Genomic DNA, 25,141 nt, shown 5'->3' with positions numbered 1-25,141 from the left:
TAAAATAAACTTTGGGGACTTTCATAAGAAATAATGACCTACTTATTTCATCATTTTAAGAAAGCATACTTTTTTCTCATCACAACCCCAAGTTCATATGTTTCTTTTCTACTGGCAGAAACGGGCTTCCATATATTATAGTATGTATCCACAGAAAAAACACTTAGTTATTATTAGTTAAATATTAACAGTAATCGTCCGTAATATTCATTTTTCAAATACATATGTGTGATACCTTCCACCTCCAGGCGGGCAACAGATTCAACGTGTCTGGTGACAAACTTGATCTCTCCAGAGTCCTCTGCTTTCACATTACACATCAGAAGAAAATGTTTGGTCCCTAAAATCAGAAACAACATTGTCAAGATAAATAACAGTACAGATAATAAGACATTTTAAATATAAATATTTTAAATTATTTAAGGATCTAAAAATGTTTTGTTGTTGTTGAGATTATACAGTTTTAGAGTGTTGTTAATCTCGTTAATGGTATTTATTAGCATCACATGTTTGTGATTTTTATGCTGACCTTCCTGCCGGATCTTGATTGTGCTGGTGGGTTGAATCCTCTCCCCGTTTTTGAACCATTCTCCTTGCAGGTCCTCCACTGAGATCTCACAAACAAACACGGCGTTCTGGTCTTCCTGGATGTCCACGTCCTGTAGGCGCTCCAGGATCAGCAGCTCACGCTCTGCCCAGAGAATAAAACATTAAAGGATGTTAAAATGGGCATTTTCACAATATCAAAGTAAAATAACTAAAGAGACCAATACATAACCTTGAAATTACCCGGGGAACTGAAAATAAGAACAATATTTGTTATTTTATTTATCATTCCAAGGCAGAAATATGCCTCATATGGTAAATACTTGTTACGCCTTCTCTACCCCATTGCATAGAGGTGAGGACTTAAGCAATGATGATGATTTAAGAGGCCTTTGTGTGGGTGTATGTGTGTCTTTTGTATTTTCTAAAATGATTATTATATTTTAATTAATATTATTTACAGTATATATGAATGCAATGTTACTACCTTCTTTGTATTATTGTTTTTTCTGAGGTTTTGTTGTATACTCCAACTAAATAACCAGTTATGTTGTAATACTGGTTTTCTTGAATAATCGGTTGTCAACTTGATGTTATGGATCCTTTTTCCTTTTTCCTTAACGGTTTTGATTTGTTTTACGTGTCTCTTTTATTGTGTTCACTATCCACATGCCTGCAACCACCATTGTAGCTGACACATTGTGCGGCACATTGTGCTTCCACTTGGAATGAAATGTGCTATTTAAAGCTTACTGCTCACACTCCAGCCACTAATAGTGTTACTATAGTAATAGCAGTACCTACTATAAGTAGGTCATAATCCTTCTACTACTACTGCTAATAATATATTCATTAAAACTAATGAGAGGAAACTGTTATAGTATAAGTGCTTGGTACGAATGTTGGAATAATACACCCTTAAAATGAATGAAATCACTTTCTATTTTTGCATATATATCCTATGAATATATATAGAGATTGGTATATATATATATATATATAGAGAGATTGGTATATATATATATATATATATATATATATATATATATATATATATATATATATATGTATGTACGTATATCACTTTTTCTTGTAATGCTCACACTTTTTTATTCTGTTTATTCTGTTTTCTGTGCTTCTATTGTTTATATAGACTAATCCTTTTATCAGGGCTGCCAACACCCACGCATTGAGCGTGAGAGTCACGCAATTAGCCCATATCTCACGCACTCACGCAAAACTTGCCTTTTCTCACGCTAAGTTTTCGTCCAAAATAAATGTAGGCCTATATAAATATAAAAATAAAGTGAAGGAACAGCAAACCGAGCGGTCTACGAAATGAAACGGTCTTCTGGCTTCAGTAAAGTTGGAACGATATTGGGAGATTCTGATTTCACGGATCAATAACTCATTAACAAAACGTTATTCAGACACAAATGACGTCTCCTAAGTACCGTGGTAAGGTTGACAACGAACTACAATCACATTTTGATCAAAAAAAAAGCCAATACGCTCCGCCCTCCGAGCTGGACACATTACATTGGTCTCTATCTTCAGCCGGAGAAGAAACGAGTGCTCAGGGACCGTCTGCAAAGTGCAATTCCGAAAAAAGAGAATACAATAATATTCAATTGCTATTATACAGCTACTTTACTGCCAAACTCACTACACACACATCAATAGTCTTCTGTTGGTCATACTACAGCAGAGAGTTTTGAAGAATATGCTTTTGAATAATTTGGGGGAATATTTATAAATCTTCAATAAATATGGCATCATCTTAAATAACTTTACTATTATACAGTATATTTCTACCAAACTCACTATTTGCATTGTTGTTGTTAGCATCTGGGTAACTAGCTGCGCTAACGGATATTAGAAGCTGTTTCTCAAACAATGAGAGGGAGTCAGGGAGAGCTCTCTCCCGTCAGACTGAGAGAGATAACAGCTCAGTGAGGTAAGGGACTCTGTTTAGATAGTTAACTTTAGTCTAGTTATCTCAGTGGTTCTCAAACGTTTTGGTCACCATTTATGAGAATAAATGAAAAACAGTTATGAAATACTATTACAGTAAAACAAGAATACAGTTTAAATGAGTTATTTGTAAAATATCCATAAAGAAAAAGAAAATCTGTTTACAGTTCTGTTTCATATGGGTGTTGAGAGCTGTATCCTTAAATTCATTTTGCTCTCAAAGTGCACCAGGTTGATGCATATAACTTCAATATTTAAAAAAAATTCCTGGGGGAGCATGCCCCCGGACCCCCCCGGAGGTGAGGACCCCCCCCCCCACACTTGTAAAATAGCACTTTACCTCTGCTTACACCTATATGACATTTTATATGCTGTGAGCTTATTATCGAGCCTTCATTGTGAGAGTCGCGGGTACACTGTGTATGTGCGTGTATTCCACTGGAGCGCCCGGTACATTAATGTGAAACCCTAGTTTGTACATGTTCAATACATGTGTAACATTGTACACATGAACGTTTCTCTTTTCGGATCACCAAAAAAAAAAATCTCACTCCAAGCTGAACTCAAATGTTGGCAGCCCTGCTTTTATATTATCAATTTTTCTATAAAAAGTCATTTAGAGATATTAGAGAAAGAGTCTCAATCCAGGTCAGTTTGTTCCTGCCCAGAGTGTTAATTATATATGTAATCAGCCAGAATTGAAATCACCAGTGTGGATGGACCAAGCCTGAAATGAATGTGAAACACCTGGTAGCGGCTAACAAATAAGTGGCTAACAGTGGCTAACAACAACAATGATGGCAGCGCTTATCTGGCATTGTGAGTCTGTGGTAAGTACTTTCTTTTCTCTTTTTGTTTAGCCCAAATTGATCCTTGTGGGCCAACTTCATTGGAGGTGTTAGCATTCAGTAAATATATCTAGGCTAGTAGCTAATGTGAGTTGCTGTCTCAAAGCTGACTTTGCTTGGTAGGAGTGTGGTGGAACCACAGCTAGCTTATGTCACACAAACTCACACTGATTCTCTCACATTATGCTCATACTAAATGCTAAACTGGGTTGGTCACTTTACTTTAGTTTCTCTTTAACAACAGTCTTTCTCATACCTTATTAAAACCCAATACTATGACTTGATGTGGAACTAATGAATTGAACAAAAACAGTTAACAGTCAAACATACAAGCAATGATAAAGTGAATGCATATTATTTTACACTACATTACATTACATTGCATTTAGCTGACGCTTTTATCCAAAGCAACTTACAATAAGTGCATTCGACCAGGAAGATACAACCTTGAAGAAAACAGAATCATATAAGTACATCAGGTTTCATAGAGCCAAACATTTCAAGTGCTACTCAACTGGCTTTAGATAAGCCAGCCCTTTATTAGTATATAAGTGCTTTGTTAGTAATTCTATCGCTCGAAGTGGAGTCTAAAGAGATGAGTTTTCAGTCTGCGCCGGAAGATGAGCAAGCTATCTGCTGTCCTGATTTCAATGGGGAGCTCATTCCACCATTTTGGAGCCAGGATAGCAAACCCACGTGTTTTTGCTGATGGGAACTTGGGTCCCCCTCGCAGTGCGGGTGCAGCGAGCTGTTTGGCTGATGCAGAGCGGAGTGCACGTGCTGGGGTGTACGGTTTATCCATGTCCTGGATGTAGGAAGGGCCAGATCCATTCGCAGCATGGTACGCAAGTGTTACCAGTGTCTTGAAGTGGATTCTAGCAGTTACTGGAAGCCAGTGAAGGGAGCGGAGGAGCGGCGTGGTGTGGGAGAATTTAGGAAGGTTGAAGACCAGGCGAGCCGCTGCATTCTGGATGAGCTGCAGAGGTCGGATGGCACATGCAGGTAGACCAGCCAGGAGGGAGTTGCAGTAGTCTAGGCGTGAGATGACGAGAGCCTGGACCAGAACCTGCGCTGATTTCTGGGTCAGCTGGGGACGTATCCTCCTGATGTTCCTTATTTCAATTATATATGTTTTTTCCTATTTAAAAATAAATGTCTGCCTGTCTGTCGTTAATATACTTGTTTTGAGTTGTTTTTTTAAACATTTTTAAGTGTTAGTTTATCATTTAAAAAACGTGTTTTACTGTTGAGTTTAATTTATAATATTCTGAACAACATTAGCTAGAATTGCCCATGATTGACATGCATCAACATGTCATTTGTGAATAAATGACCAACCCGACGCCACTGCTGCAAAGTGCTGTAAAAGGAATACAAATGTGTGCAGTATTTGTTAATATGGTGAAGTGTCATAGTCTGAGGCACAGTTTGGGCTTTTGCTGTTTTAATATTTCCGGAATTATCTGTTGTTAGTTATTTATATACTAACTACACCATTAAGGCCAGCACGTGATTGCTACTGTGAAATTGAAGGCCTTCGTTTCACAGAAAGAAAAAAGGAAGTTTATAGTATTTAGACGGCCAACCTTACCATAAACCTCCACAGTGCAGGATGTGGTAGCATCTCCAGCATCGCAGGTGTAAATGCCAGAGTCACTGACGTGACATTTCATGATCTGAAGAAACCGTTTCCTTCCCATTGAGTAAATGCGCAATTCCTTGCCCGGCTTTAGCTCAATCCCATTCTGGGAGGGATAAAAAAGAAAAAGAAAAACTGATTTCAATTCAAGTATATTTAATCACTTTAAACATCTGAATCTAGGTGAAGTATTATCCAATTATTTCAGTTTTTTGTTCTGTATTGATTATCACAAAGTTAACAAAATACAACAATAACTTCAGGATTGACCTAAAGAATTTGGTCAAAAAAACATAAATGCTAGGTTGTTTGACAGTTTGAAGTGTAATGCACTTCTCGTAATGATTTTGGCTTTGTGTAAATTACGACAGGTGTATAATGCTTTGTGTAATTAAGGCAGGTGTATCATCTTGTAAACGGTGTCTTAATAAAGCGGTGTTTTTATCCTGTCCACATTGTAATTGCAGTGCCTTAATTTTGAAAGAGTGATGCCGTTAAGACCAAATTCCCCATGGTTAAATAGCTGTATGTTTATCTCTGAAAAGGAGATGAATATCCAGTTTTTTTTAGCCCCTGACTTTAATTTTACATTTCAATTATGTAGCATTTCTTATGCAAAGCGAGGGTGTGTTAAGTTTTTATAATGTTATGGTTTTTTGTTTTACTTTGAGGTGATACCACATTGTAATGTGACACTTTGTCATAGATAGTTTTTGATTTGGTTGTTAGTTATGAAAATAAAACAAGAATGCAACACTTGCCTTCATCCACTTCACATCAACGTTGTGTCTTGACAGTTCACACTCAATAGAGATTACTGCCCCATCAGGGAATTTCTGGTCTTCCAGTTTTCTGAAAATGGTCACAGGGGGCTCTAGTGGACAAAAAACATTAAAAGTTAGGCAATTAAAAGAACATCTTAAATGTCTTCACTTCAAACAATGCACAAAGTATGTCTGTAGCAGCTCAAAGAAGAAATACGGTTCAGTTATGTGGAATAATTTAGCGTGATGAGATTTTCATCCAATTGTCATCGCCGTAGCTCAAAGGGATGATGCATCCTGAGTGACTCGGCATGAAGCGGATTATTTTACAGCATGAGGTTAAACTAGCCCCTGACAGATAAGAGTGAACAGAGCTACCGCTTGTCACCGGGTCAGGGTAGACTACTTTGTGTTTGTAACGTGAGCCCGGATAAAGCCAACAGAAGTGGAGCCGTCGCTCTATTCTATTATCATGCCTCAACTGGTTGGCATCTGGTCTACTGTGAGAGGACCACTTTAGCTACAAGTCTGAAGTCACAACACACATTTACAGTAACATTTGTTTTGGTAATACTGCAGTCTAGTGTACCCTGGTTTTGTGCGTTGAAAATGTACAAAAGTAGACTCCTTGTTAAAAGTACATTTCCTCCAGAACGCCCTTATTTTACTGTGGGTTATCAGACAACCGTGTTAAATAATTGGCAAAACCTCTTAAATGACTCACCCGTCACAACAAGCCTTGCAGTCGTCTTCAAATTCTCCACAGAGAATGTAAAGGTACCGGTGTCTTCTACCGACAGGTTATAGATGGTGAGGCTGTGGACTTGTCCTTTGGCACTCATACGATAGTGATTTGTCGGCTTAAGCTTGATTGCGTTTCTCATCCAGGTGCCGGGTACATTGGAATGAGAGAGCTCCACCTCAAAAGAGGCAGTTTCTCTCTCTGTTGTTTTAATGTCGATCAGCCCTCTCTTGATTGTGATCCTTCGAGCTGTAAAGAACATTGCAGACATGTGTAAAAAGGCGGAACAATACTCCTAACAAGTGCAGCTTCTTAGTGTGCATTTTCACTGTCCATTGTAAGAAAATTATAGTTAAACAAATGTTATGTTTAATAGATTGACCTTAGTCAGAAGCGTTTGCATTCCACTTTAAAACTGAGATAGACATGGTGTCCCTTTTTCTGTTACAGAATAGGATTGGAGTCTGTTCTGAACACATCAGTCTGTAGTTAAACAATACAAGCTGGCACACATCGACAAGCCAATAGTTTAGTCATTTGAGTATGGGGCTTTACACAAAAGCTCGCTTTGAAACTGCCAACATTTTTCACTTATTCTAACAGACGCACATTCCCTGTGGAAAAAAGGGAGTGTTTATTTTGGAGACCTGATGACAGCAACCTTAGTTTTGAAGGCCAGAGTGTAAATTTAGACGCAATCGGAGGAGATCCAAATTCATAGGAGGTGCCAACAGCAGCCTGAAGTCCTGACTTTCCCTGTCCCACCCACAGTAGTGTTGAAAGAACAGCCTTTAATTCACCTACGGCCTTTGAATCATAGTGCTAAGAAATACAAGAAGCATGTAGAAAGAAAAACAAGCTTATGTTCACCTTAATCACTACAAGATGCCGATTTTATGGTGTGGCAAGATTGCTATTTCAATAAATGTAAGTCTTGTTGGTTCATAGGAACATTTTATTATGGTTGCAAAATGTTATTCTAGTAGTAGTGGCATCTTAAGTTAATTATAAAGCACTTCCCTTAAAACTAATCTGATTATCCATTGACATTGTTAATTAAATCATCAGGGCCTGATTGATCTTTGTCAATAAAGAAAATCTTGTCTGAAAGTCAGCTCGGGCTGTAAGGCTATCACCTGTTAGTTGCCATCATGCTGCAGTACAAGTGCCACCCTGGTCCCCACTCACTCAAATTACTTCTACTCAGTTAATTGGGATTTGCCCTCACGTGAAGCAGCGTTGGAGGGCGTGCAAGAGGTGGAGTCATCGGCAACGGCGGTAAACAAACAACAAGAGGGCATAGTGAGAACACGTGCACACTCACGTTCCACTGTGAGCTGGGCTTGCGTGCGGTCGTGGAGGGTCTCACAGCTGTAGCTGCCCCGGTCTGAAATGGCAAGTCTGTGGATGGTGAGACTGTGTTTGCGGCCCTTGTGTTTCAGGGTATTCTTGGCTCCAGGGTGGATCAGTACCCCTTGCCTCATCCACTGCACCTCTCCTGAATCCAGACCTACCTCCACCTCTAGAGTTGCCTCACTGTACTCTTCAGCGACAACTGGCATCATTTTCTTGGTGAACAGCACCTGTTGCTCTAAATATATTAAATATATTTTTGTCTTCTTTATACATTTTTCATAAAAATACTCAAAAAATAACAAATACAGAAAGAGAGACAATCAGCAGAGTTAGTAAGTTCAAGCACATAGAGCAAGAGTACACCTTGGAGTGTCTTTGCCCCCAACAGTGTCACATAAACCAGAACCACTGAGCCAATCTTCTCTCAGTTACCAGAGGAATTCCAACAGGAGAAGCTGCTAAGCACTAGCCTTCAAAAGCGCCTCTTCAACAATTTAAACTTTTCTGAATGGGCCTTTATTTTGAATACACACTTAAATGGTGCCAATGGTACGCAGGCATATAAACTCTCCTACTTTCCACTTTTATATTTTATACTCTAGTGTTGCTGATAATAGCTCATAGGTAAAAAAAAAACATGGGGACTACCAGAAAGATAGGAGGTTATTGAAAAGTATTGATTGTTAAATGTTGTAACTTCTGAGATTTGTTAAGACAAATGTATTTACTGTATGTGTGTGTTTGTCTGTGATGAGTATTTAGTCACAGTAGTAATGGATGGAACTCACCTTGGATGTGGAGTTCTGCCTCTGAAACTGTCCCCTCTGCATCAGCTGTTACTCTGCCGCTATCTGATACCATGCAGTTGTGGATGCAGAGCATGTGGCATAGTCCGTTACTTGAAATGACAGTGCGCTCATTTGGAGCTACTTGCTTGCCATTTTGGTGCCACACCAAGCGAGTGTCCTCTGGTGAAACCACACACTTAAATACTGCATCTTCTCCTTCACGGACAGTGATGTTACGAAGCTCCGCAATGAACTCAACAACACGGGGAGCTGTAAATATTAAGATGGCACATGGACAATGTTAAACATTATTTATTATTTAACATTTATTAATACATTATTTTTGCCTTTTTATTTTATTATTTAAAAGGACTTACTTTGTACATTTACAGTAGCTGAGGTCCTGTCATCAGTGGATTCGCAGGCATATTCTCCAGCATCTTCTTCCTGTAGTTGCTGGATGGTAAAGCTTCGCTCTCGACCTTGTGCCCTTATTGTGTGGCGACGGCTTGGAGAGATGTCGTGGCCATCTTTAAGCCACTGGACATCTGCTTTAGGCTTGCTGATCTCACATTGTAATATAAGTATACTACCTTTCAGAGACACAATGTTCTCCAACGGTTTGGTAAATGTCATTTTCATTCCTGATGAGTAAAATAAAAAAACAATAATCCAAAAATGTTAGCTTAGAAACAGTTAGGATCAAGTTACTGCTACTTGGAAATAGTGGTCACATTTAATTTAGGATTGCCAAAGTCTTACCTTTGACTAAAAGACTGAACTGCATCTGATCTGTGTTAATGTCACAGACATATTCTCCAGAATCTGACAGCTGCAGGGGATTAATGGTGAGCTTGTAGGTATTACCCTCACTGGAGATGTGAATGTTGTCCCTGTTCAATAGTTGGCCATCTTTCAGCCACCGAACATTAGTTATTTCTCGGCTCACAGTGGCACACAGCGTAACACTCTCATTTTCATAGGCTGTGATGTTACTAGCTGGTTTTTTATTCTCAAACTTGACTGGTAGCTCTGAGAAAAAAATTGATTTGCTCATGAATTCCATGTGTAAACATGAAGCGATAAGGTAATCAAACAGAAACTAATAAATGTCATCAAAAGCCTGTTCCAAAGTAGTTTAAATCTCACCTTGAACCTCAACAATCGTGGTCAATTTGTCATCCATGGCATCACAAATGTATTCTCCAGAGTCTGAGGGCTGGAGTCCAGTGAGAACAAGCTTCCGTACAACATCATGGCTGTCAATTTGTATACGAGTGTCTGGTTTCAGCATCTCGCCATTCCATAACCATTGGACGGTTGCGTTTGGCCGAGACACTTCACACTCTAAAATGAGGTCATCTCCTTCTACCAGCATATGATGCTCCGGGTGGCCTGAGTTTCCGATGATTGATACTTGAGGCTCTGAACACAAAGGACAATGCATTATTTCCATCCTGATTGAAGGACAGACAGTTAACATTTACATTGCTTGATAATATGATTACCTTTGACAGTGATATAAAAGACCATCTTATCATCCACTGCATCACAGGTGTACTCTCCTGAATCTTCAAGTCCAGCATTAAGGACAACCAGTGAGCGGAAAACCCCTTGCTCTTCGCTACAGTATCGCTCGGTGTCATCAATTAGCTGATTAGCTTTGTACCAACTGACTGAGGCATTCGATCTTGATAGTTCACACACTAGAATAATGTCATCTGACACCAAGAACTGCTTTTCTGTTTTTGTGTCCGTTTTTCCAATAATTTTTACAGGCAATTCTGAAAACAAACAAAATAGTACAGAATTCTATTGGAATGGAACCTTTTTCTGTTTTAATTTTTATTATTATTATTATTATTATCATTATTTGTTATCTAGTACAGAGCTCCAACGCCCCTGAAAGATGATATTTTTGTACCCAGGGGTTATATCATAGTGTCTGGGTTAGGGATCTATTGGCTGGATCTTGAGTGCACAATACACATTACTCGTAAAGATACCGTAGAATGTCATCTTTCGGGACATAAGGAGCTCCCTATTATTTTGGAGTTATAGCTTATAGCTAACAACCTACCTTGCACTTCTACATGGAAATCCATCACATCATCCTTAGCATCGCACACATATTGGCCAGCATCTTCCATTATTAGTGAGTGAACAGTTAACTGACGCATGACACCATCCTCAAGGATGGTGATATTTCTGGAGTCTTCTACTTCTTCCCCATTCTTCTTCCAGGTGACTTCAGCATTTGATCTTGAAACCTCGCAGTCTAGAACCAGAGTCTCCCCAACCACTTTGTCTACTCTACCTGCCATCTTCCTCGGACGTACAAAACGAACAGGAGCCTCTGTGAATTTAGAACATTTTCGTGTTAGAAATGAATTAACACTGCAACTGCATTGCATTGAAAACATATTTGTTCACCTGCTATGTTCACAAAGAATATCATGGAGTCATCTGCAGTGTCACAGACATATTCGGCAGAATCTTGGACAGTAGTTTCTGGTATAATAAGTCTTCTGTAGACACCATCCACTTCTAGGATAAGGTTCTCATTCTCCTCCACTTCAAGACCGTCTCGATACCAGCGCACTACTGCATTGGGCCGTGAGATTTCACAGCTCAATACCATCCTCTCAGAGGTCTGTTGGCACAGTTCCATTTGAGACTGACTCGGGGAAACAATACGCACTGGAGGTTCTGGAAAGAGGCGGTAAACATTAGCCATCACTCATTACTTTAATGAATGCTACAAAATATCTGCTAAGTTGTTATGCTTATTGCTTGAGGAACTTTTTGGCATACTGTGATCCTGGTTGAAAGATAAACCCTAGCTTTTGCAATGATAACATTGATGGTATGCTTCAAGCAAAAGTGCTATCAGATCATCAAACATTGCCTTAAACTTCCTACCCTTATTTCAAACCATAAAATTGGTCATGTGACAATTTATTTTTTCTAAATTTGTAGTCCATAACCCAACAAACAAATCATGTTCATGTAGAAATTGGCCAGGAGTTGCGGGGGACAAACAATTGTTTTAGTAATCCCATCACTTTTTGTGTTAGCTTACACAAAGTTCCTAATTAAAAGTATACTGTTGCATTTAGTACCACATGCAATTCATTGTGCTTTTGGCTGTTACAATACTGAGATACCTAGATATATAGAAATGTGCAATTGACTGTGTGTGGAATGAGGGATTTTACCTGTAATACTAAGATGAAAGAATATTGAAGCGTCGGCTGTGTCACAGACGTATTCTCCAGAATCTTCTACTCCACTAGAAATTATCTTCAGTCGTCGATAAGGGCCTTGAATCTTGAGCTTGATGTTCTCACTCTCTTGCAGCTTTTGTCCGTCTTTGTACCAGCTGACAACACCATTTGCACGAGACAATTCGCAGCTCAGAATAATTCCCTCAGGAACATGACGGTCAAGGTGAACATCTTCCTTGGGGTAGATAATCATTACCGGAGGTTCTTTGGAAGAAGAAAACAGAATATCAAACAATACCCACTATGTGTATATACAACCCATCATCATTATTTCCATCTACAGACCGCCGAAGCCCTATGCTGTTTTTCTCACTGAATTTTCATCATTACTAACATCTGTATGTGCAATGTCCCCTATTGTTATCCTCTTAGGCGACTTTAACATCCAGATTGACGACCCATCCAATGTTTTTGCAAATGATTTCATCTCACTCCTGGACTGCCTCGTTATCACACAACATGTCAACCTCCCAACACATAACAAAGGTCAAATACTGGACTTAATCTGCTGCACTGGCATCACTCCCATTAACCTTGCTGTAATTGAATTCCCAATTTCTGACCATAAAGCTGTAATTTTTTATATCCATGCCCCCCTTTCCAAAACCAAAGAACAACGGTCCATCACCTTCAGAAACATTAAACACATTAACCCCAAAGATCTCACCACTCTCATTAATTCCTACCCCAATCCTCCAACATCCACCCACCCTGCTGACCTGGTGAATCACTATAATAACTGTCTCTCCTCTTCCCTCACTGCCCTGGCTCCCCTGAAAACTCGCAAAGTTTCATTCACCCACTCCGCCCCCTGGTTCACCTCTGAGCTACGTCAGCTCAAAACAACTGGCCGCCGACTTGAGCGGCTGTGCAAGAGCACCGGACTCTCAGTTCACACGCAAATGTACTCGGATCACCTTCACCTCTACAAGAACTCGCTTTCCAATGCCAAGTCCTCATATTACTCCAACCTTATCAGCACTGGTAACAACAGAGTTATTTTCTCCACAGTCAGTCACCTACTTCAGCCTCCTCAAACCCTCCCTCCAGATATCTCCATTGACCAATGTACTGACTTTCTGCAATTTTTTCACTCCAAAATTAACACCATTCACCTAGAGCTGGCCTCAGCATGCACCTCCTCAAGTGATCCACCCTGGATGGCTACCACTGGTCCATCACTCATCAGCTCCCTCTCCATCTTCACCTCAGCATCGAAATACACCATCTCAGAGCTCATCCGTAAAGCTAAAACCACCACCAGCTTGATCCTCTTCCCACCACCCTGGTCAAGGCTTGCCATATCACCCATGATCACAGACATAATTAACTCCTCCCTCACCTCTGGAATTGTACCCACCTCCCTCAAACTGGCTGCAATCACTCCCATCCTCAAAAAACCTGGTACTGACCCAGCCGATCTAAACCACTACAGGCCCATCTCCAACCTACCCTTCATTTCCAAGACCCTTGAGAGGGTGGTTGCCGCACAGCTTCAGTCCCATCTTGAGACAAACAACCTCCATGAACCCTTCCAATCTGGTTTCCGCCAAAAACACAGTACTGAAACAGCCCTGGTTAAAATCACCAATGACCTCCTCCGTGTAGCTGACTCCGGACTTCTCACCATCCTCATCCTCCTTGACCTCAGCGCTGCATTCGATACCATCTCTCACCCACTACTCTTGGACTGCCTGGCTGGCATTGGGATCACTAATGTTGCACTCTCCTGGTTCTCATCATACCTCACTGACAGACAACAGTTTGTACAACTCTGTAATCACAAGTCACAAGAAAGTGCTATTTCACTGGGTGTCCCCCAGGGGTCAGTACTGGGTCCACTCCTATTCATCATATATTTCCTCCCCCTGGGCAAAATCCTCCGTCACCATGAGGTTAATTTTCACTGCTACGCCGACGACACACAGGCCTACATTTGCTCCAAACCCACCACTGCCCTGCCCCCAACCTCCCTCACCACCTGCCTTGAGGACATCAGGAGCTGGATGAGCAGGAACCTCCTGAAGCTTAACGGTAGCAAAACTGAGGCCCTGCTCACCGGCTCCAAATCCACCCTCACCAATTGACATAACACCCCAGCACCAAACATCATCATCGACGGCTTCCCCATACCATTCGCTGCCCAAGTGAAAAGCCTCGGTATCATTCTGGACGGCTCCCTCTCATTCGCACCACACATAAAAAACATCACCCGCACCGCCTTTCATCTTCGGAACATCTCCAGACTCCGCTCATCTCTGTCCCAACCCAGCACTGAAATCCTGGTCTACTCATTCGTCACATCCCGGATTGATTACTGCAATGTACTTCTGACTGGCCTTCCCATCAAGCTCCTCAATAGACTGCAAATAATCCAGAACTCTGCTGCCCGGATCATCACCCGCACCAACTCATCCGACCACATCTCCCCCATTCTCACTCAGCTACACTGGCTTCCTGTACGCTACCGTATTGACTACAAAAACATTCTACTCATATACAAAGCTCTCTATAACCTTGCCCCCATCTACATCACCGACCTCCTTCAGGAGTACACCCCGTCCCGCACCCTCCGCTCTTCGTCCATAGGACTTCTCACCATCCCAAGCTATCGCCTCAAAACCATGGGTGCTCGAGCTTTCAGCTGCTCGGCTCCCAGACTCTGGAACTCCCTGCCACTACACATCCGACAGTCTGATTCCATAACAACATTCAAAACCCAACTCAAAACCCACCTGTTCAGACTGGCATTTTCTTTATAATCTGTACCCTGTGTCCTTTTGTGTCCTTTTGTAGTCAATTTCCTGTTGTTTGTCTTGTCTCACCCCGGCTGATACTTCACTTAATCCACTGTTTTAATTGTTCCCAATATTGCCCCTATGCCCTGTAAGGTGTCCTTGGGTGTTATGAAAGGCGCCCCCCAAAATAAATGTATTATTATTATAATTATTATTATGTATTTTGAGAATGAAGTTTTCTTAAGCAATTTTTAACCAATTACCTCGTATGTTAACCTTGTACATTAGAATGTTGTCTCCTGCACGGCATGTGTATGTGCCTGTATCGGACAGTTGGGCTGCATGTATTGTCAGATTCCTTTTGGTGTCCTCTACTTGCATTGTGATATTGTCGCATGGTTGCACTTGAGCGCCATCTTTGTACCACTGGACAACACCGCCAGCCCTTGATACTTCACATGACAAAACAAGCTGTTCTTGTTCCACAACACTCTTGAAAAGGTCCTCCTCTGGGATTTCAGCAAACGTTAGCGGTGGCTCTGCAAAAAACCAATACACAAAAGGACTAAGTCATTGCTTGAAGGTAGAATTTGTTATATGCTCATGCATGTAGTAGTCCATCGGATTTCACAGCCCAGACACGTGGATGTTAATCCACTTTTGAAGCAAAGTGAAATTAATGAATAAAGCAGTGCACTGATGAAAAGCTGTTACCATAGTTGTGTTGAACAAACCATTAGACTCATCAAAATACATGCTATTAAATGTGAAGCACATAGGAAAAGCAACTAAATGTTGAATGAAATTAGGGACACTTAGAAGCAAATCTACTATGATGATGGCGATGATAAGGTTTTGCTTCCTTTTTTGATATTAGAGGTGATGAAGGTGTAGACTCAGCAATGACAACATATTTCTAAGAAAAGCTAAGCATATCACCTTTAACCTCCTCATAGAAATCGTTGAAATCTGAATCATCATCAGTTTTATAACTGTAACCTCCAGAGCATGAAGAAGATGCAGACTTGATAAGTGTCCTGTTATTGCCCTCTGATTCGATGTTTATTCCCGATTTCCGTGAGAGTTTTATTCCATCCTCACACCAGCAGGTCTGGCTTGTGGGGTCTGAGGTCTCGCACTGCAGATTGATCGGGCTGCCTGCTTCAACAGATTTGCTCCTCTCAGTCTCTGGAATAGCTGAGAATCAAACTGGTGCTATAGGAATTCCAATTCATTGAACAGTAACCAGATAGTAATCAGATTTGCTATTCTATGTAATACTTGAATTTTCATGCTGAAGGCTGTAAAATGTAACATTTTACTCCAAGTTGAACAGACGTTCTGACCTTTTATTTGGTATGTTAAACAGTAATAGAGTCATGGACTCACATGCAAACAGTGAGTCAGCTGAAAGTAACAGTTGTTTGCTAGTTGTCTATTTGTTAATTTAACTTTAGTTGTTAACAAAGAACTTGCACAAAGCCTTTATGCACTTTCAGACCAGGTGGTCCGCAGTGCATGCAACTCATCCAAGTCTTGCCATAGTCACACAGTGGAAAACGCAACAATCTGCTCTGATTCCTGCAACAAGGGGTACAGTTTGACGACGGTCAAAAATTAGGAGCCACTGCTGATCCCTTTCACTGAGTTATTAAATCAGCATTCATTCTTTAAGTTCACATTATCATCTTATAAAGTTGCAAACATGTTAGCAAACAGCTACATATTAACACACGCAGTAGACACAGAGCAAATGTATTATTCATTAGGAGTTGCGTTTTTGGCCCGTTGTCCTTTTAACTCTGTTTTGGTCTCCACCAATTCCTGAATACAATATCAGGCTATTAAGCTAGCCTCCCATGCCAGGCAAATAGCATTAAGTCGTTGATTAAAGATTGTTGACTTTAAATAGTTGCATGCTGCATTTTACAACAGGGTCGATGAGGGCAGTGAGACAGCCAAACGATACAGCTTCTGATTGTAAAACCCCAAATCATATGAAGTACAAATGTAAGCATCAGTACACCCAATCTTAGAACATTATAATTCAATAAGTTGATCTAGTAGGCAAGCATTCACTAAAATAATTTAATGATTCTGACAAAGCTCAAAATAGTTGGATCACCTGCAACATCCACCTTGAATTCTATATGGTCATCTGCGGCCTCACAGCTGTACACCCCAGAGTGTCTGACTTCTGCTGATGCAATGACCAACGCTCTGAGTTTTTCTTTTGTTTGGATTTCGCAGTCACTCTTAGGAGGTAGCTGTTTTCCATTCTTGTGCCAATAGACTTGCGCAGCTGGCTCTGAAACTTCACACTGCAGCTTAAGAGGGCAGCCTGCTTCAACAAATGTGTTTCTTGCAACATCTGGAAGTGCTGAAAACCTCACAGGAGAGGCTGGAGGGTAAAATAAGATTTGCAAAGCACTATTGTTATGCTTTCAGAACATCATTTAAGTATTGTTCATCAAAATGTTAGGTTATTTTAGCCCAGTATAGATAATTTATAAAGTTCTGTGTTTAAAGACAGATACAGTAGGATGTAATTGAGCAAGTAAGTAGTGCACATTTAAAGGAAATTAGAAAAACCTGGAAGCTCTACTTAAAACTGAACACAATTTAAGAAAATCACCTTCAACGTCCACCTGGAATGTCACAACATCATCAGCGAGGCTACAGCCGTAGAGACCAGAGTCAGAGACCTTAGCAGAATGGATCATTAATTTTCTCTGACTGCCATCTCTTTTCATATCAAGGCCAGTTTTGCAGAAAAGCTCAACCTCATCTTTAAACCAGGAAACCTGGGCGACAGGGTCTGAGACCTCACACTGAAGGACAATTTGACCACCCATTGTAATCATCTTGTATTTTTCTGACAGGGGGATTGGCATGATCTTTGGCGATCGGCCTAAGAGAAAGGAATAACAAGGGTTTTGAATAAGAGTTGAACTCAAACAGTGGACAAAACACACAGTCATACCATGTTCTCCAGAACATTCAACACAAACTCTACAAATTGTTTAACACTCACACCATAGAACAAGATTGATGTGGTTTGTATGATAAGAAGATAGAAAGGAAGGAAATAAATCACCTTCTACGTCCACTTTAAATGTGATGGTGTCATCTGAAGTTGAGCATTCATAGGTGCCACAGTGTATATGTTCAGCTGAGTGGATGAGTAGAGTTCTTGTTAGACCATCTGACTGTAGTTCCATATTGTTTTGTGGTAGGAGTTTCATTCCATCCTTGTACCAATCCACATGGGCAGAAGCATCATGAGAGAGTTCACAGCTGAGGACAATGGGAGAACCTTCTTGGATGTACTTGCTCTTGTCCGTCTCTTGAAGCTCTGAGAACTTCAAAGCTAGTGCTATAGGTTTCAAATATTGAAAAAAGAGTGTCTTAATAACTGCATGAATGTTATTATTTGAGATCATTAAATATCCAACCTACTGTATTCAATTACAAAGAGTTTCATGACAAAATTACACAACATACAACAAAAACACAAACGAGGACAATGAGTAAAACACAGTTCATAGTGCTTAAAGAGCAAGAATCTGAATGTCCAAGATATCCAGTAATTGTAGACTTACATATACATGACAGAAGAAACAGCACATATAGGAACAAAAATGGGATTGTTTGTGATAAAGTTTTCCGTTAGTGTCTTAAATTAAAAAGACGAAAGCTTGTCACCAGATATTGGACATGCATATTAGGAAGCGGCATTGTGAAGCTGCTCATCTTCAAAAGATTTTGGAGTGGAGTCCTATATTATCTAATGTCACTCTGTTAAAACATTGATTAGGGGCAATAGGTTTTAGGAATTAGTTGACCAAATTAAATAACCATTTTCTATTAGATGATTAAACAATTGTGACTTAATCACCTGCTGTTACAGTAAGTTGGCCGTGCAAGACAGTGAAAGTGCTACAGAGTTTCTGAGCATCACCTTTTACTTCCACAGCAAACTGGATGTCATCATCCTTTGACTCGCAGCGGTATATGCCAGTGTGAGCCCGCTCTGCTGATGGGACAACTAGACCCCTGACATTTCCCTCTGACTGGATGTCTACTCCATTTTGAGGTAGGAGCTTTGTTCCATCCTTGAACCAACTGACTTGTCCAGTGGGGTCTGACAGCTCACATTGTAGTGCAATGGGAGAGCCCGTCATGACCGTCTTTTTCTGGTCACCCTCAGATAAAGCTGAGAACTTCAGAAGTGGAGCTACAGGATTGAATGTAAAAATAGAATTGGTCAATAAAACAGACACTGGTATCAGCGAAAGGAAGCAAAGCACAATCCTGAAGCTAAATGCTTAAGCAGCATGTTCAACCATTGCAAATATTGTACAAATCTTTTCTGTATACCTTATTAGCTTTTAAATGATATTTTCTTCAGTTATCAAACATTGAATTCCTGGTAGACCCAAAGTAAAAGATACAGAATGTTGGTTATTTGATTGTAGGATGATTCAGCACATATTTCGTAATGAAAAAATAAAAAATCTCTTCCTAGATTTCTTATCTAAGGCGAAAAAAATATATATATATACATATACATTTTTAAAACCGGGAAGTGGGTAATATTCTGAGAATTCTTTTTTTGCTGCGTCTCAATTCACGTCTGAACTCACATTTGCTAATTTGAGTGCACAAGTTGTCCAAATACGAAGTACAGTACGGACAAATGCAGTGCACAATGAGAGTGATACACTGTAAACTTTTTGCATATAATGATCGGCATCTTTGCCACGCAACAGTTGGACCAGTGAACGCTATGGAAGACACCACTACCTGGTCAAAGTACACACAGTCAAAGTATATTTCGCAATCGGATTTCGCAAGAAGAAAATTCAGTTCCATGCAATTTTGTCAACAGCCTATTATTCCAAAACCCAAATTGTCAGAAATAAGTCCCATTGGACCAAAAGCCCATTTGTCCAACAGCATGTCATTCCAACGCAAACAGAAGCACATTAGGACTAACCAATGTAAATTTTCTGACAACTTATTTGTTATACTTTGGAGAGGGCATGAATCAATCTGCAGTTTTTCTGATTGACTTTCTCCCTACCAATCCCATCCGGCATGTCTAACCTTAACCGAAAAATCCAACTTACGAAAGTAGGAGTCAAAAGGAGCAGCATATTGCAAGTCATACCTTCAACCAAGTTGCCTATTTGGTAAGGTAGGTAAAGGTACTTTTTCTCGTAAATCTGTGACTTCAATTTCAGAGAATGTCTGATTTGACAAAAAAATTATAATTGTATAGTCTAAAGAATAATAATATAGACAATAGACTTGGGAATATTCAACTTTTCTTTATCGTGCATTTGTTTTCTTTCTTGTGAACTAACCACTTCAATATCAGATCAAATTCATGATTTTTTCTCAGAAAATGACCACTTTAACAACAGAAACCAGAGTTTTTCCCTCATAATAATTATCTTGCCAAGTGAGAATCATTGCAAGCTTCCTAAATAGCTACCTTTTAGACACGAAAATGGGAAAATAAGGGGAGCAATGCAGTCTCTCGTGTAATGTTTTACCACAGCTAGGGTGATCAGCTTGATTTATAATGTATTTACTGTAGTATGTAGGTAGATTTCAGCTAGGGACCTGCGGTCAGGAAGGCTATATTGATTTAGATATTTGAGCTAGCAAGCAAAGATTCTGCAGACTTTTACACACTTTCACAAGTGGTCACTTATAGCTCTTCGTCATTGTTTATAAGTTGTTATAATACTCAAACACTTTAAGTTTGGTGTGCAAACCGCACAAATAGCAGCATGTACCTAAGATCTCTAAGTCTGTACAGATGTCATGTAATAACTTCAACGTTAAACTGATGTCATCTAAACACTAAATGAAAATGTCATGTTTTAAACGCTATGGCAGTGTTTTAATTAATGCTGGTTTTCTGTTTATTGATAGAGGTAGATTATTCTTCATCCAAGTCAAATAATGAGGACTTACTTTCTGTAAGCAATGTATATGCATTTGAATTACACAGAACCTGACAAAAATCTATTTTCAGAACAGATGAAAACAACTTTTGTCACCTTTAACATCCACATGAAACTGCACTGCATCGTCTGTTGTTGTGCAGCTGTAAATCCCTGCATGAGACGGCATCGCTGACTGGAAGACCAGCGTTCTTATGGAACCCTCCGCCAGCATTTCTTGCCCAGATGCTTCAAGAAGTTTTATTCCATCCTTGTACCAATTAACTTGAGCGTTAGGATCTGATATCTTACATTGCAGCACTATGGGTTCATCGACTTCAACAGACTTGTTCCTTTCAGCCTCACAAAGTGTTGTAATTCTCATGGGTGGAGCTGGGGATGTTTGAGGTAACATCAAGAGAAAAGAAATTGCATCACTAATACGGACTACAGCGAAAATAACAAAGCAAAGTCTCAAATCAAGATTAGTCATGCCAATAAATCTTAACAGTTAAATAAGTAATAATAAAATATATGTATTTTTCATTATTAGTAATCTAACTAGAGGTATCTTTGGTTAGACTTGAGATAACTAGGCATTCAAGTTAGGATTTGAAACAAGTACTTTTCTTTAATATTCCTCACAGACCACTCAAGCTCAAAGTTTTACACTCACTACTTAAGTAGTTTTAGTATGAACAAACTAAAGTAAGTTAATGTAGAAATTGTCAAAATGTCAAGGATTGCAAAAGCAATCTCTTAATTTTACACAACGTCAACATTGTGCCCGTCCATTTTTGGTTTGATAATGCTAACCATTTAAATCACCTTCAACAGCCACCTTATTTGCTCTGACACCGTCACTCCTTTGACTGTCACATGTCCTTGATAGATAGATCTCTTCCGATTGGAAAGTAGATGCCTGCTTGATATATTGAGGCTCTGCAAACTGAAGAGGTGATCTTTGCCCAGAGTAAATTCTGATGTCTACTTCGTCTTCTGATGCCTTCATGTTGAGATGACACTTTGCTTGTACTGTTGTTGCTTGCATGGAGTGACACAAAACCTCTGAATGTTTCGGTATTGATTGTTCCTTTTGAGTGAGGTCATCCAATCCGTCATGGGCAGATTGTTGCAAGTTGTATCCTTTTTTGGTTTGTGCTGTTTCTGCCTCATTATAGTTATACAAATCCAGTGATTGAGGGGATACAGTGTCTGGAAGGCCACTGAGCTTCTTTGACTTGACAGTTGATGTCTGTAAGGGTCTGTTCAACTCCTCTGATTGGTCAGTTGCAGTCCCTAAGGAGTAACAGGGCTCCTCTAAATGGACAAGTTCAGTTTTTAAGCAATGCAGAAGCTTCTCTGACAGGACTTGCATCTGTATGGATCTACAAAGATCCTCCGATTGGACAGTTGCAGTTTGTGAGGATTTAAAAGGCTTCTCTGTTTGGTCAGTTGCAGTAAGTGAAGATTTAGAGGGCTCATTAGATTGGACAGTTGCATTGTGTGAGGAGGATTTAGAGGGCTCCTTTGATTGGACATTTGCAGCATTTGAGGTTTTAAACGACTCCTTTTGTTTGACAGTTGCAATATAGGAGGATTCAGAATGCCCCTCTGGTTGGACTGTTGTAGTATTTGAGGATTCAAAGGACTCTTCTGGTTCGACAGTTGCAATATGTGAAGATGCATAGGGCTCCTCTGATTGGACGATCGCACTATGTAAGGACTGTAAGGATTCCGTTAATTCGACAGTTCTAGTATGAAAAGATTTAGAGGGTTCACCTGGTTGGACAGTTGCGGTGTGTAATAATTTAAAAGACTCCTCTGGTTCGACAATTGCAATTTGTGAGCATTGAAATGACTCCTCTGGTTGCAAAACTTTAGTGTGTGAACATTGAAATGACTCCTCTGGTTGCAAAACTTTAGTGTGTGAATGTTTATATAGCTTCTCTGGTTGGACAGTTGCATTGTGTGAGCATTCAAAGAGCTCCTCTGACTGCAGAATTGCAGTTGTTAAGGAGTTGCACAACTTTTCCGATTTTACTGTTGAAATATGTTGGTGGTTAGTAATGTGTTCTGTCTGGGCAGTTGAAGCTTGTTGGGGATTACCTAGTTCTGACTGGGCAGTTGGCATCTGTATTGGGCTATGTAGCCCTTTTGACTGGACGGATAGAGTCTTGACTGGGCATTCCTCTGATCCAACAGCTGCAGTTTGTAGAAAAGTACAGAACTCATCTGTTCGGACAGCTGTTGGCTTGGAATGATCAAACTCTTCCGATGGGGCTTTTGCATGCTGAAGATAGTAAATGAAATCCTCACCTTGTGATTCTGTGGGCTTATTAGTGTGATGGTGTGTGTCAGATTGTGTTATTGGTGGCTTTACAGAGTTACAGAAAGCTGGAGATGTTCGTTGATTGCCGTAGAGCTCCTTTGACTGTTTAGTCGTATTCCAGTCAGTCACATATTCATGTTTTGACTGAGAAGTTGGCATATGCCTGGAATGTTCTTCATTTGTCTGTGTATCTCCTCTCTCGTCCCAGCTACCAGAATTGCATTTTGAGGACATGCAGTCAACTTCAACAGGATAGGCCTCTTCATTGGACTTCTTTTCTTGGTCAGAAGAGTGCCTTGGCGATGTAGCTATAAGCATTGTGATGTACACAGAGAAAGGTTTTCATTGGTTGATGGTCTCAATACTTCTTCTCATAACAGAATTTTACATCAGTGTTGGTTAGAATGGAGTTATGGGATAATTCATTGCAAAGACAAACAAGAAGATCGACCAGGTTTGGTCTGAGATTGAGTTCCCATGTTTCCCCTTTCAACCAACTCCTAAAACTGGAATACCACCAGTATGTTTACTAAGGTCTTAAAAACCTAAACAGTTAATTTACTTTCTTGTCTTAGATAAGAGTTCGTTGTCATTGCAACGGTGAGATGTTCGGGCAGCAATGTGAATGAGAGGATCTGGTGATGAATAAGACAAAGATGAACTTAAGAGAGGTTAGCTGCTTGTTCAAGCAAAGATGGCTGTTAAAATGAAGAATTCATTGACAAACAAAACACATGTTAGTATGAAGAGCAGCTACTCAGCTATTTAACACCCACATGTATGATTAACAGCCAATCACTGCATGAAATGACATGAGATCTGGATTCAATATGAAAAAAGCACTTTTCTAAAGGAAAAAAGATGCAGATGCCTCAAATGATGGAACAATAAAATACACCACTTTTGTTAGTGGTATTTATGTACTGGGTTAAGATGGATGACTGATGTTGAAATATATCAAATCACCTTTGACATCCACAGTGTATTGGGCAGAGGCATCAGCTATCTCACCAATCTCGTCACCATAGTGACACTGCTCTGCTGTTTGGACAAAGCCAAAAAGAAAACAATGAGCTGGGTGATAGCTTCAAGTATGTCACCAAATAATTGATTCTGAATTGTGCAGGTACCATGTGGAACACCACCTTTCATTTGAACATTGAACTGTGCATCAGCAGATATTTCACAACCAAACCTCCCCCCACCAGACAAGTCATGTAACTGGAGGGGCACTGTTTGGCTGTCTTTCTGTGATTCACAGTCAGTATCCCTTTTTGGGTAGATCTGGGTTCCATCTTTGAACCAACAGGCTTTGGCAATGGGATCAGAAATCTCAAATTGTTGAACAATTTGGCCGTCCACTTCAGCAGACTCAGTCTTCTCAACATCTGCAGCAAGCAGATATGTCGGAGGTGACACTACAGACAATCATTTGAGGGATAATTTCAGTGTACATCATTCTAGATTTTAAAAACGTGACTTCAAAGTGATATTGTCAAATCTTTCCCAGATATTAGCACTGCATTATAACATCAAACATAGGACAAACAAAAAGCTACACAAAGAGTTAGTCATAACTAAAATTGAAAACACATTTGCAAAATCACCTTGATTGTTTACTATTAATCGGGCAACATCATCTGCTGTTGCACAATAGTATGTTCCAGAGTTTGAAGGATGAGTTGGTTCAATAACAAGGGTCTTCTTGATGCCTCCCATTTCTAAATCAGGCTCATTTTTAGAATCATGTTCTTTGTCCCTCTGCCAAGACGCCAGTAAAGCAGTTTCTGAGGTTTCACATGTTGGTTCAGATGGGCTGGTTGCTTCAAGTGACTGTGTCTCCACAACATCTGGTGAGGGCGCCAACCGCAACGTTGGAGCTGAAGATGATGATTAATATTATAATTGACAGTGCATATTAACACTCTGATAAAGAAAGGGGTTACGGGTTCAGCTTTCTCAAGCAGGGAACCAACATTTCAAGGAATACAGAGATATGTTCATTTTGTCAGTAGCAGTTAATTTAACCTTGTGTTAAGAAACTGTTACAACTTCACACAAAACACTACAAAACACAGACAGACTGACAGATATGCATTTTGTAAGTGTCAGGTGCATCTAATCATCAAAACGCTCTATGATTTGCATTAAGATTGAATCAATTTAAATT

At 40.0% G+C, this 25,141-nt stretch overlaps 1 protein-coding gene across 20 annotated transcripts in view; it reads right to left on the bottom strand.

Moving 5' to 3' along the window:
* The window catches only part of obsl1b (obscurin like cytoskeletal adaptor 1b), a 39,838-nt gene that overhangs the window by 5,797 nt on the left and 8,900 nt on the right, over positions 1 to 25,141 (bottom strand). For 2 of the 20 annotated variants that reach the window (XM_079665131.1, XM_079665134.1), the window contains 19 exons: positions 18,644 to 18,919; positions 17,780 to 18,058; positions 17,318 to 17,593; positions 16,808 to 17,083; positions 14,946 to 15,221; positions 11,876 to 12,148; positions 11,091 to 11,366; positions 10,738 to 11,013; positions 10,166 to 10,441; positions 9,807 to 10,082; positions 9,420 to 9,689; positions 9,035 to 9,301; positions 8,658 to 8,927; positions 7,838 to 8,104; positions 6,496 to 6,762; positions 5,769 to 5,881; positions 4,960 to 5,113; positions 530 to 691; positions 236 to 340 (listed from right to left, as the gene is read on the bottom strand). In XM_079665131.1, the coding sequence (XP_079521257.1) occupies positions 236 to 340; positions 530 to 691; positions 4,960 to 5,113; positions 5,769 to 5,881; positions 6,496 to 6,762; positions 7,838 to 8,104; positions 8,658 to 8,927; positions 9,035 to 9,301; positions 9,420 to 9,689; positions 9,807 to 10,082; positions 10,166 to 10,441; positions 10,738 to 11,013; positions 11,091 to 11,366; positions 11,876 to 12,148; positions 14,946 to 15,221; positions 16,808 to 17,083; positions 17,318 to 17,593; positions 17,780 to 18,058; positions 18,644 to 18,919 (4,635 nt within the window). Of the gene's footprint in view, positions 1 to 235; positions 341 to 529; positions 692 to 4,959; positions 5,114 to 5,768; positions 5,882 to 6,495; positions 6,763 to 7,837; positions 8,105 to 8,657; positions 8,928 to 9,034; positions 9,302 to 9,419; positions 9,690 to 9,806; positions 10,083 to 10,165; positions 10,442 to 10,737; positions 11,014 to 11,090; positions 11,367 to 11,875; positions 12,149 to 14,945; positions 15,222 to 16,807; positions 17,084 to 17,317; positions 17,594 to 17,779; positions 18,059 to 18,643; positions 18,920 to 20,756; positions 21,033 to 23,937; positions 24,013 to 24,101; positions 24,390 to 24,578; positions 24,852 to 25,141 lie in introns of all 20 variants that reach the window. The other 18 variants (XM_079665125.1, XM_079665138.1, XM_079665139.1 and 15 more) reach the window with 18 other exon arrangements.

Source organism: Notothenia rossii (assembly GCF_949606895.1).
Source record: "Notothenia rossii genome assembly, chromosome: 2".
In the NCBI taxonomy this organism is placed as follows: Eukaryota; Metazoa; Chordata; class Actinopteri; order Perciformes; family Nototheniidae; genus Notothenia; species Notothenia rossii.
This window is presented reverse-complemented; position numbering and strand designations above follow the sequence as displayed.